This window comes from Oncorhynchus gorbuscha, linkage group LG17 (genome assembly GCF_021184085.1).
Source record: "Oncorhynchus gorbuscha isolate QuinsamMale2020 ecotype Even-year linkage group LG17, OgorEven_v1.0, whole genome shotgun sequence".
NCBI classification, from domain to species: domain Eukaryota; kingdom Metazoa; phylum Chordata; class Actinopteri; order Salmoniformes; family Salmonidae; genus Oncorhynchus; species Oncorhynchus gorbuscha.
In genome coordinates, this window is record NC_060189.1 from 1,604,194 (window position 1) to 1,618,173 (window position 13,980).

Genomic DNA, 13,980 nt, shown 5'->3' on the forward strand with positions numbered 1-13,980 from the left:
GTATCTTTGTCACGTCCAGGGAGGACTGAGTGGTGGAGGGAGTATCTTAGTCACATCCAGGGAGGACTGAGTGGTGGAGGGAGGAGGGAGTATCTTAGTCATAGCCAGGGAGGACTGAGTGGTGGAGGGAGTATCTTAGTCACATCCAGGGAGGACTGAGTGGTGGAGGGAGGAGGGAGTATCTTAGTCATTGCCAGGGAGGACTGAGTGGTGGAGGGAGGAGGGAGTATCTTAGTCATAGCCAGGGAGGACTGAGTGGTGGAGGGAGTATCTTAGTCACATCCAGGGAGGACTGAGTGGTGGAGGGAGTATCTTAGTCACATCCAGGGAGGTCTGATTGGACACAATTGTTAGCAAACACAGAAATGCCCTCCATGACAATGAAATGTCTGGTACCTCAATATAATTACCATGGTCTTACCTGTGAGACAATATATTACCATGGTCTTACCTGTGAGACAATATATTACCATGGTCTTACCTGTGAGACAATATATTACCATGGTCTTACCTGTGAGACAATGTATTACCATGGTCTTACCTGTGAGACAATGTATTACCATGGTCTTACCTGTCAGACAATATATTACCATGGTCTTACCTGTGAGACAATATATTACCATGGTCTTACCTGTCAGACAATATATTACCATGGTCTTACCTGTGAGACAATATATTACCATGGTCTTACCTGTGAGACAATATATTACCATGGTCTTACCTGTGAGACAATATATTACCATGGTCTTACCTGTGAGACAATATATTACCATGGTCTTACCTGTGAGACAATATATTACCATGGTCTTACCTGTGAGACAATATATTACCATGGTCTTTCCTGTGAGACAATATATTACCATGGTCTTACCTGTGAGACAATATATTACCATGGTCTTACCCGTGAGACAATATATTACCATGGTCTTACCTGTGAGACAATATATTACCATGGTCTTACCTGTGAGACAATATATTACCATGGTCTTACCTGTGAGACAATATATTACCATGGTCTTACCTGTGAGACAATATATTACCATGGTCTTACCTGTGAGACAATATATTACAATGGTCTTTCCTGTGAGACAATATATTACCATGGTCTTACCTGTGAGACAATATATTACCATGGTCTTACCCGTGAGACAATATATTACCATGGTCTTACCTGTGAGACAATATATTACCATGGTCTTACCTGTGAGACAATATATTACCATGGTCTTACCTGTGAGACAATATATTACCATGGTCTTACCTGTGAGACAATATATTACAATGGTCTTACCTGTGAGACAATATATTACAATGGTCTTACCTGTGAGACAATATATTACCATGGTCTTACCTGTGAGACAATATATTACCATGGTCTTACTTACTGTGAGACAATATATTACCATGGTCTTACCTGTGAGACAATATATTACCATGGTCTTACCTGTGAGACAATATATTACCATGGTCTTACCTGTGAGACAATATATTACCATGGTCTTACCTGTGAGACAATATATTACCATGGTCTTACCTGTGAGACAATATATTACCATGGTCTTACCTGTGAGACAATGTATTACCATGGTCTTACCTGTGAGACAATATATTACCATGGTCTTACCTGTGAGACAATATATTACCATGGTCTTACCTGTGAGACAATATATTACCATGGTCTTACCTGTGAGACAATGTATTACCATGGTCTTACCTGTGAGACAATATATTACCATGGTCTTACCTGTCAGACAATATATTACCATGGTCTTACCTGTGAGACAATATATTACCATGGTCTTACCTGTGAGACAATATATTACCATGGTCTTACCTGTGAGACAATATATTACCATGGTCTTACCTGTGAGACAATGTATTACCATGGTCTTACCTGTGAGACAATGTGATCCCAAAGAGACAGTGAGGATCATGGTGACAGTCTGTCTGCACTACAGAGAGAAAAGAGCAGATCATCAGTGTAAAGCACTGAGACAGACAAGGGTACATCATCTCTGCCCAACCTCGGTCTGTCTATCCCTCTTTCTCAGTCTCCCTTTCTCTTTCCCTCCTTCTCGCTCTCTCTTTCTAACTTCCCCTCCTTCTCTCTATCTTCCTCTCCCCTCATCTCTCTCTGAACAGAGGTCTGTTAGTTCATGTGGTTTAATGTAGGTGTTGACAGTATCTACACAGAGGTTTGTTAGTTCATGTGGTTTAATGCAGGTGTTTTGATACAGTACCAGATTGGTCTGATAGGTAGAGGTTTTTGTAGAGTAGACTGTGTCTCTGTAACCACTGTGTATAACTAGCAGCACAGAAATACACTGTCTTCAACTTGTCTCAGTTTGAGGAGATGAAGGAAGGCTTCGTTCCTTCCATCACCTTTCACGTCAACATAACCTTCATATGAGGGTTCAACAGTCTGACCTGTATAGTTTACATATGCTATGAGTTTCAGAGCCTCCCACAGGACGCTGGTACCAGAGGATAGTGTCATAGTTAGGGATTTTATGACTGCAGCTGAGTGGGACAGAGACAGACGCATTAGGCTCTACCAGCAGTGTAGAGGAGACTGGTACACTACTTTACTGAGAGAGACACCTGGGGAGAGAGACAGAGACAGATGCATTAGGCTCTAGCAGCAGTGTAGAAGGAGACTGGTACACTACTTTACTGAGAGACACACCTGGGGAGAGAGACATTGCGAGAGAGAGAGACAGCGAGAGAGAGAGACAGCGAGAGAGGAGAGAGAGACAGGGAGAGAGACAGAGAGAGAGCGAGAGAGTGAGAGAGAGAGCGTGAGAGAGAGCGCGAGAGAGAGCGAGAGAGTGAGAGAGAGAGCGCGAGAGAGAGCGCGAGAGAGCGCGAGAGAGTGAGAGAGAGAGAGGAGAGAGAGGAGAGAGAGACAGTGAGAGAGAGAGGAGAGAGAGACAGTGAGAGAGAGAGAGAGTGAGAGACAGTGAGAGAGAGAGAGTGAGAGACAGTGAGAGAGAGAGGAGAGAGAGACAGTGAGAGAGTGAGACAGTGAGAGAGTGAGAGAGAGATAGTGAGAGAGAGAGAGAGTGAGAGAGAGGAGAGAGACAGTGAGAGAGAGAGAGAGGAGAGAGACAGTGAGAGAGAGAGAGGGGAGAGAGACAGTGAGAGAGAGAGAGAGGAGAGAGACAGTGAGAGAGAGAGAGAGAGAGAGAGAGAGAGAGAGAGAGAGAGAGAGAATGAGAGAGTGAGAGAGTGAGAGTGAGACAGTGAGAGAGTGAGAGTGAGACAGAGAGGGAGACAGTGAGAGAGAGAGGGAGACAGTGAGAGAGTGAGAGGGAGACAGTGAGAGAGTGAGAGAGTCAAAACTGTTCGCTGCTCTGGCCCCCCAATGGTGGAACAAACTCCCTCACGACGCCAGGACAGCGGAGTCAATCACCACCTTCCGGAGACACCTGAAACCCCACCTCTTTAAGGAATACCTAGGATAGGATAAGTATTTCCCCCCCCCCTTTAAGATTTAGATGCACTATCGTAAAGTGACTGTTCCACTGGATGTCATAAGGTGAATGCACCAATTTGTAAGTCGCTCTGGATAAGAGCGTCTGCTAAATGACTTAAATGTATGTAAATGTAGAGAGAGGAGAGAGAGACCGTGAGAGAGAGGAGAGAGAGACCGTGAGAGAGAGAGAGGAGAGAGAGACAGTGAGAGAGCGAGAGAGAGAATGAGAGAGTGAGAGAAAGAGAGTGAAACAGTGAGAGCGAGAGAGAGAGCGAGAGAGAGAGAGCGAGAGAGAGAGAGAGAGAGAGAGAGAGCGAGAGAGTGAGAGAGAGAGTGAGAGACAGTGAGAGAGGAGAGAGAGTGAGAGAGTGAGAGACAGTGAGAGAAAGAGAGTGAGAGAGAGGAGAGAGAGACAGTGAGAGAGGAGAGAGAGACAGTGAGAGTGAGAGAGAGAGAGAGACAGAGAGAGAGAGAGAGTGAGAGAGTGAGAGAATGAGAGAGTGAGAGAGAGAGAATGAGAGAGTGAGCAGCTCCAGTCAGCAGCTCCAGTCTCTAGGTCTACCCCATCATGATTAATATATCAGAGCAGCTCCAGTCTCTAGATCCACCCCATCATGATATATATATATCAGAGCAGCTCCAGTCTCTAGGTCTACCCCATCATGATATATATATCAGAGCAGCGTTAGTCTCTAGGTCTACCCCATCATGATAGATATCAGAGCAGCTCCAGTCTCTAGGTCTACCCCATCATGATATATATATCAGAGCAGCTCCAGTCTCTAGATCTACCCCATCATGATAGATATATCAGAGCAGCTCCAGTCTCTAGATCTACCCCATCATGATAGATATATCAGAGCAGCTCCAGTCTCTAGGTCTACCCCATCATGATATATATATCAGAGCAGCTCCAGTCTCTAGGTCTACCCCATCATGATATATATATCAGAGCAGCTCCAGTCTCTAGGTCTACCCCATCATGATATATATATCAGAGCAGCTCCAGTCTCTAGGTCTACCCCATCATGATATATATATCAGAGCAGCTCCAGTCTCTAGGTCTACCCCATCATGATAGATATATCAGAGCAGATATATCCTGTTTTTCTGAAGTTCAATACAATTATTTTATCATAATTATTACATTCAATGTCTTATAGTTTCTTATAGCGTTCTGCCAGATGATCCTAAAGCGGGGGTCATGTCAGACCCCCCCTCATATCTTCTAAAAAATAGAAAAACATCAGAGAGCTAACTGCAGATAGCAGTGCTGGGTATTACCGTGCTGCTTAGTTTACACAGATCTCCTTCTCTGCTCTACTAAAAGCTCCTCCCTGATATGCTGTCAGAATCCTCGGCTGCGTCAACGTCCCACTGTAACCGACTCACCAGCTGGCCTATTAGGAGGGAGAGGTTCCCTCTAATGGCACGTTCAGGAGACCATGCCAAGTTATGGTATGATATCATGTATTTCCTGTCGGTGGAGTTTCAGCTCAACACATCCATGGGGAGTCAGCAGACACAGTACCTCAGTAGACTTTGGTTGTGTAGAGCTGTCTGGACCCATTCAGAAGATCCATAGTTTGTCCTGTTGAATGTTCACCTACAGTCAGTAATGAACCAAGAACATATCAATGCTGGATAATTTTCACCCATGAAGTTATGGTATGATATCATGTATTTATTGTAGGTGGAGTTACAGCTCAACACATCCATGTGATTCCCATTCCCATTCCCATTCTGCTGACACCAGTAGACTAATATAATGTTCTGGTTACACCAGTAGACTAATATAATGTTCTGGTGACACCAGTAGACTAATATAATGTTCTGGTTACACCAGTAGACTAATAGAATGTTCTGGTGACACCAGTAGAATAATAGAATGTTCTGGTGACACCAGTAGACTAATAGAATGTTCTGGTGACACCAGTAGACTAGTAGAATGTTCTGGTTACACCAGTAGAATAATAGAATGTTCTGGTGACACCAGTAGACTAGTAGAATGTTCTGGTTACACCAGTAGAATAATAGAATGTTCTGGTGACACCAGTAGACTAGTAGAATGTTCTGGTTACACCAGTAGAATAATAGAATGTTCTGGTGACACCAGTAGACTAGTAGAATGTTCTGGTTACACCAGTAGAATAATAGAATGTTCTGGTGACACCAGTAGACTAATAGAATGTTCTGTGACACCAGTAGACTAATAGAATGTTCTGGTTACACCAGTAGAATAATAGAATGTTCTGGTGACACCAGTAGAATAATATAATGTTCTGGTGACACCAGTAGACTAGTAGAATGTTCTGGTGACACCAGTAGACTAATAGAATGCTCTGGTGACACCAGTAGAATAATAGAATGTTCTGGTGACACCAGTAGACTAGTAGAATGTTCTGGTGACACCAGTAGACTAGTAGAATGTTCTGGTTACACCAGTAGACTAATATAATGTTCTGGTGACACCAGTAGAATAATAGAATGTTCTGGTGACACCAGTAGACTAATAGAATGTTCTGGTTACACCAGTAGACTAATATAATGTTCTGGTGACACCAGTAGAATAATAGAATGTTCTGGTGACACCAGTAGACTAGTAGAATGTTCTGGTGACACCAGTAGAATAATAGAATGTTCTGGTGACACCAGTAGACTAGTAGAATGTTCTGGTTACACCAGTAGAATAATATAATGTTCTGGTTACACCAGTAGACTAATAGAATGTTCTGGTGACACCAGTAGACTAATATAATGTTCTGGTTACACCAGTAGACTAATAGAATGTTCTGGTGACACCAGTAGACTAATAGAATGTTCTGGTTACACCAGTAGACTAGTAGAATGTTCTGGTTACACCAGTAGAATAATAGAATGTTCTGGTGACACCAGTAGACTAGTAGAATGTTCTGGTTACACCAGTAGAATAATAGAATGTTCTGGTGACACCAGTAGACTAGTAGAATGTTCTGGTTACACCAGTAGAATAATAGAATGTTCTGGTGACACCAGTAGACTAGTAGAATGTTCTGGTTACACCAGTAGACTAATAGAATGTTCTGGTGACACCAGTAGAATAATAGAATGTTCTGGTGACACCAGTAGACTAGTAGAATGTTCTGGTGACACCAGTAGACTAATATAATGTTCTGGTTACACCAGTAGACTAATAGAATGTTCTGGTGACACCAGTAGACTAATAGAATGTTCTGGTGACACCAGTAGACTAATAGAATGTTCTGGTGACACCAGTAGACTAATAGAATGTTCTGGTGACACCAGTAGACTAATAGAATGTTCTGGTGACACCAGTAGACTAATAGAATGTTCTGGTGACACCAGTAGACTAATAGAATGCTCTGGTGACACCAGTAGACTAATAGAATGTTCTGGTGACACCAGTAAACAAACAGAATGCCATTTGGAGACGCTGAGAAGAGAGGAGAATGTGATGCTGTGTGCTGCTGCATACATAACTCAACCTCAAACCAAGAGACAGCAGTAGGCCTTCCTGTAACCCTGACCTTAACAACTCCACACCTGAGTTGAACTCTACACGGGAGTGCAAACATGATATAATGCTTCAACCCAGTGTCACATCAGGTAGTAGTATATATAGACCAGGTAGTAGTATATATAGAGCAGGTAGTAGTATATATAGACCAGGTAGTAGTATATATAGAGCAGGTAGTAGTATATATAGACCAGGTAGTAGTATATATAGACCAGGTAGTAGTATATATAGACCAGGTAGTAGTATATATAGACCAGGTAGTAGTATATATAGACCAGGTAGTAGTATATATAGAGCAGGTAGTAGTATATATAGAGCAGGTAGTAGTATATATAGAGCAGGTAGTAGTATATATAGAGCAGGTAGTAGGATATATAGACCAGGTAGTAGTATATATAGACCAGGTAGTAGTATATATAGACCAGGTAGTAGTATATATAGACCAGGTAGTAGTATATATAGACCAGGTAGTAGGATATATAGACCAGGTAGTAGTATATATAGACCAGGTAGTAGTATATATAGAGCAGGTAGTAGTATATATAGACCAAGTAGTAGTATATATAGACCAGGTAGTAGTATATATAGACCAGGTAGTAGTATATATAGACCAGGTAGTAGTATATATAGAGCAGGTAGTAGTATATATAGACCAGGTAGTAGTATATATAGACCAGGTAGTAGTATATATAGAGCAGGTAGTAGTATATATAGAGCAGGTAGTAGTATATATAGACCAGGTAGTTGTCACGCCTTGGTCATTGTATTTTGTGTTTTCGTTATATATTTGGTCAGGCCAGGGTGTGACATGGGTTTATGTTGTTGTATTTTCGTATTGGGGTTTGTAGTATTTGGGATTGCGGCTGAGTAGGGGTGTCGTATGGGCTTGGCTGCCTGAGGCGGTTCTCAATCAGAGTCAGGTGATTCTCGTTGTCTCTGATGGGGAACCGTATTTAGGTAGCCTGGTTTCGCTTTGTATTTCGTGGGTGATTGTTCCTGTCTCTGTGTAGTTTCACCAGATAGGCTGTAATTAGGTTTCACATTACGTTTGTTGTTTTGTATTTTGTATCGTTATTTCATGTGTCACTTTTTCTATTAAAGTCATGAGTAACCACCACGCTGCATTTCGGTCCGACTCTCTTTCCACAAACGAAGAACGACGTTACAGTAGTAGTATATATAGACCAGGTATATATAGACCAGGTAGCAGTATATATAGACCAGGTAGTAGTATATATAGACCAGGTAGTAGTATATATAGACAAGGTATATATAGACCAGGTAGTAGTATATATAGACCAGGTAGTAGTAAATATAGACACTATCTGGCAGGACCTCGTCCGGACGAAAAGTCTAAGTACCATTTTGCCAGCCGCTTTACAGTTGCTGTTGTAATAATATACAGGTGAGGATAACCGAGTAGCAAGCTCGACTTCAGACGTAATAGTTAGGCAAGGGCAACTTAAGTGTAGAAAAGGATGAAACAACGTCTGTGCCCCCAGTAAATAATGATCAGTCCCTGCAGCCGGACTAGGCTTCTGGAAAGAAATGCCATCGCATGGTCAACCGGTGTAGCTCATTCAGCCGATATAAACGTTCAACTGGTTTCCCCCACTAGTTGTTCCTCTACGGTTACGGGGTCTGAGCCGCAGAAGCCTCCCATCATTAGCGCTGGAAAATTGAAAACCCTTGTCATTGGCGACTTCATTACCCGCAATATTCCACTTAAAAATAAGCATCCAGCGATCGTGTGTAATTTACCACACCAGGGGACAGGTCTACCGACGTAAAGGATCATGGTATAAGGCAGATGGTATAGGGATATTGTCCATCCATCTCAGTGTTACCGGCCTCAGTCTGTAGCTGAGGTGGCCTGTAATTGTAAAAAGAACGGACACAATTCGGGCACTTTCTTTATTCTGAAGAATGGTGCGTGCGATTGGACAGAACTTGTTGTTTCTCCAACTACCACAGTGCAACAGCGCCATCTATTGGCTTTATGGCCTCACTACTGCTGAAGCATGTAGTGATATATATATATAATATAATATAATATATGCCATTTAGCAGACGCTTTTATCCAAAGCGACTTACAGTCATGTGTGCATACATTCTACGTATGGGTGGTCCCAGGGATCGAACCCACTACCCTGGCGTTACAAGCACCATGCTCTACCAACTGAGCTACAGAAGGACCATATATATATATATATATATATATATATATATATATATATATATATATATATATATATACACACAATTTAGATTAAGACAAATACATAAACAAATTGGTTATAAAAAATATATAATAAAGGGGTGTCTGTTTTTAGTTATTTTGTTTTCAACCCATTACATCATCACTAACTATGTTATGATGAAACAGTCAGAGGTCACCAATGCGCAACATACACTATATTTACAAAGGTAAGTGGACACCACTAGAGCAGCTTATCAAAATTATGTGGATACATTCACTAGCTTGTTTTCATCAAGGATCTCACTGTACTTTGCTCCGTTCATCTTTCCCTCGATCCTGACTAAGTCTCCCTGACCCTGCCTCTAAAAAAACCTCCTCACAGCATGATGCTGCCACCACCATGCTTCACTGTAGGGATGGTGCCAGGTTTCCTCAAGACGTAACGCTAGGAATTCAGGCCAAAGAGTTCATTCTTGGTTTCATCAGACCAGAGAATATTGTTTCTCATGGTGTGAGTCCTTTACGTGCCTTTTGGCAAACTCCAAGAGGGCTGTCATACCTTTTACTGGGAGTGGCTTCCGTCTGGCCACTCTACCATAAAGGCCTGATTGGTGGAATGCTGCTGAGATGGTTGTCTTTCAGGAAGGTCCTCCCATCTCCACATAGGAACTCTGTCAGAGTGACCATTAGGTTCTTGGTCACCACCCTGACCAAGGCCCTTCTCCCCCGACTGCTCAGTTTGGCCGGGCGGCCAGTTCTAGGAAGAGTCTTGGTGGTTCCAAACTTCTTCCATTTAAGAATGATGGAGGACACTGTGTTCTTGGGGTCCTTCAATGCTGCAGAAATGTTTTGGTACCCGTCCCCAGATCTGTGCCTTGAGACAATCCTGTCCCGGAGCTCTACGGACAATTCCTTCAACCTCATGGCTTGGTTTTTACTCTGACATGCACTGTCAACTGTGGGACCTTATATAGACAGGTGTGTGCCTTTCCAAATCATTTCCAATCAACTGAATGTACCTCAGGTGGACTCCAATCAAGTTGTAGAAACATCTCAAGGATGATCAATGGAAACAGGATGCACCTGAACTCAGTTTCGAGTCTCACAGCAAAGGGTCTGAATACCTATGTAAATAAGCTATTTTGTGTTCTAAAAACCTGTTTTCGCTTTGTCATTACGGGGTATTGTGATGTCATCATGGGGTATTGTGATGTCATTATGGGGTATTGTGATGTCATTATGGGGTATTGTGACATCATTATGGGGTATTGTGTGTAGATTGATTAGGACAAACATTCATTAAATCCATTGTAGAATAAGGCTGGACTGTAACAACATGTGGGAAAAGGGAAGGGGTCTGAATACTTTCTGAATGTAAACATGGCGGTGTTCGCTTCAGCAATCTCACTGGAATAAAGATCTCCCCCAGTTCTGTCGTTATTGAAAAACACTGTGATAATACCTCACATCTCAAAATAGAACAATTTAATGTCAGATCCCTCACTACCAAGGCAGTCATAGTCAATGAACTAATCACTGATCGTAAACCTGATGTGATTGGCCTGACTGAAACATGGCTCAAGAATGATGCATTTACAGCGCAGTCATGGCAGATAATCCTCACAATTTTTGGTGACTTCACTATTAACACTGAGAACACCACAGACCCATTTAAAAACTATTGCCTATATCTAATCTCCCATTCCTCTCATTGTGTTTGTCTAAATCCGTTCACTCAGCCATAACTGGCCTCACCTCCAGGACAATACGTGGCTGTGCTTTGCACCTCAAAAAATCGGATACGATCCGTCAACCCAATCCCAAAGAAGATGAAAATGAAGAAGACATTTGTCATCATTAAGTTCCAAGAAAAGATGAACCACAACCAGCTAAAACGGTTATACTTTTTATACATGTAAATAGATTGGCTTATGTAACATCTGACGTATCGGTCCACAGTCAGTGAAGAGAAAAGTAAACACAGAATGAATATATGTCGTAAACGCGTACGTGGCATGGTTTTTTGTTGCACGGACGGTGACGTAAGCGTTACCCGGAAGTGCTACATTTCATCCGCAATGGAGATGCTGGCTTGTTGGCAAAACATTTCAAGCAAGCTATAGATATATATAAATAATAATAATAATAGCTTACTGCAGGTAGCTAGTTTTGATGAAATGGTTATAACAAATAGCAACGTTGGAGAGAGTACGATGTGGTCAACACGCTATGAATTACAACGTGCCTGCTGTAGACAATAAGACTCATGCGAGAAGATTGTCCGCGCGGCTAACGCTGCCCGCCGACGGTGTTTACATATCTGCAAAGTAAGGATCATACTCGTTAGGTAGTTCTCTAGATGTACATGTTTGCATAACAAAACCGCGTTCAATATAGACCAATAACTCGTAGCCTTTCCACGTCCTCTGAAAGTCACTCGAAATGATTTAGACTGACATGTCTGTTTAGACCTCGGTACGGAAAGCTCGAGCTGGAATTGCGACGTCCGGGAGTTGTATTTGTCTAGCGAGCTAGAGAGTCAACACGAACCACAAGTTGTGTCTAGCAAGCAAGCTGAACAGCAACAACACCCTTTTTGTTATCAAATCTGTAACCATGTCTATGGACGACTTCACTTCGATCAGCCTGCTTTCCCTGGCCATGTTGGTGGGGTGTTATGTGGCTGGAACCATTCCTCTGGCTGTCAACTTCTCAGAGGTGAGTAGTAATTCCAACTACGAAACACATGGTTTAGAAACGAAGAACGTTACTTTTAGTTAAAATGGGAGTCAACAGCTGGAGTCCTTAGCTAATTACTGAGATCACAGTGCACATCAATGCACCATTAGTTTAAAAACAGCAGTATCAGTGTTTCTTAGCCAAACTAGTCAATTGTAATGTATTCTAATTTAAACATACCATTTGACATATTCAGTGATGTGAGGTAACTGATTATGTGAGGCCAAAGTTCATGGTTAGGATATTGATCCCTGCCATGATTGATCCTTGCCCGGGTTGTTCTGTAATCTTGCTGAACAATCTGTCCTAGTTGTTCCCCCTGTCCTAGTTGTTCCCCCTGTCCTAGTTGTTCCCTCTGTCCTAGTTGTTCCCCCTGTCCTAGTTGTTCTGTAATGCTGCTGAACCATCTGTCCTAGTTGTTCCCTCTGTCCTAGTTGTTCCCTCTGTCCTAGTTGTTCCCTCTGTCCTAGTTGTTCCCTCTGTCCTAGTTGTTCCCTCTGTCCTAGTTGTTCCCTCTGTCCTAGTTGTTCCCTCTGTCCTAGTTGTTCCCCCTGTCCTAGTTGTTCTGTAATGCTGCTGAACCCTCTGTCCTAGTTGTTCCCTCTGTCCTAGTTGTTCCCTCTGTCCTAGTTGTTCTGTAATCCTGCTGAACCCTCTGTCCTAGTTGTTCCCTCTGTCCTAGTTGTTCCCTCTGTCCTAGTTGTTCCCTCTGTCCTAGTTGTTCCCTCTGTCCTAGTTGTTCCCTCTGTCCTAGTTGTTCCCTCTGTCCTAGTTGTTCCCTCTGTCCTAGTTGTTCTGTAATCCTGCTGAACCCTCTGTCCTAGTTGTTCTGTAATGCTGATGAACCCTCTGTCCTAGTTGTTCTGTAATCCTGCTGAACCCTCTGTCCTAGTTGTTCTGTAATGCTGATGAACCCTCTGTCCTAGTTGTTCTGTAATCCTGCTGAACCCTCTGTCCTAGTTGTTCTGTAATGCTGATGAACCCTCTGTCCTAGTTGTTCTGTAATCCTGCTGAACCCTCTGTCCTAGTTGTTCTGTAATCCTGCTGAACCCTCTGTCCTAGTTGTTCTGTAATGCTGATGAACCCTCTGTCCTAGTTGTTCCCTCTGTCCTAGTTGTTCCCTCTGTCCTAGTTGTTCTGTAATCCTGCTGAACCCTCTGTCCTAGTTGTTCTGTAATGCTGATGAACCCTCTGTCCTAGTTGTTCCCCCTGTCCTAGTTGTTCCCTCTGTCCTAGTTGTTCCCTCTGTCCTAGTTGTTCCCTCTGTCCTAGTTGTTCCCTCTGTCCTAGTTGTTCCCTCTGTCCTAGTTGTTCCCTCTGTCCTAGTTGTTCCCCCTGTCCGAGTTGTTCCCCCTGTCCGAGTTGTTCCCCCTGTCCGAGTTGTTCCCCCTGTCCGAGTTGTTCCCCCTGTCCTAGTTGTTCCCTCTGTCCTAGTTGTTCCCCCTGTCCTAGTTGTTCTGTAATGCTGCTGAACCATCTGTCCTAGTTGTTCCCCCTGTCCTAGTTGTTCCCCCTGTCCTAGTTGTTCCCTCTGTCCTAGTTGTTCCCTCTGTCCTAGTTGTTCCCTCTGTCCTAGTTGTTCCCTCTGTCCTAGTTGTTCCCTCTGTCCTAGTTGGTCCCCCTGTCCTAGTTGTTCTGTAATGCTGCTGAACCATCTGTCCTAGTTGTTCCCTCTGTCCTAGTTGTTCCCTCTGTCCTAGTTGTTCCCTCTGTCCTAGTTGTTCCCCCTGTCCTAGTTGTTCTGTAATGCTGCTGAACCATCTGTTCTAGTTGTTCCCCCTGTCCTAGTTGTTCCCCCTGTCCTAGTTGTTCCCTCTGTCCTTGTTGTTCTGTAATGCTGCTGAACCCTCTGTCCTAGTTGTTCTGTAATGCTGCTGAACCATCTGTCCTAGTTGTTCCCCCTGTCCTAGTTGTTCCCTCTGTCCTAGTTGTTCCCTCTGTCCTAGTTGTTCCCTCTGTCCTAGTTGTTCCCTCTGTCCTAGTTGTTCCCTCTGTCCTAGTTGTTCCCCCTGTCCTAGTTGTTCCTCTGTCCTAGTTGTTCCCTCTGTC

General features: G+C 43.2%; 1 protein-coding gene across 2 annotated transcripts in view; it reads left to right on the plus strand.

Annotated features, from left to right (window-relative positions):
- The first annotated feature begins 11,240 nt into the window (after positions 1–11,240).
- slc39a9 (solute carrier family 39 member 9) overlaps positions 11,241–13,980 on the plus strand; it is a 36,475-nt gene continuing 33,735 nt past the window's right edge. For both annotated transcript variants that reach the window (XM_046307848.1, XM_046307846.1), the window contains exon 1: positions 11,241–11,910. In XM_046307848.1, coding sequence (XP_046163804.1) covers positions 11,809–11,910 — 102 coding nt within the window. In that variant the 5' untranslated portion in view covers positions 11,241–11,808. The remainder of the gene's footprint in view (positions 11,911–13,980) is intronic.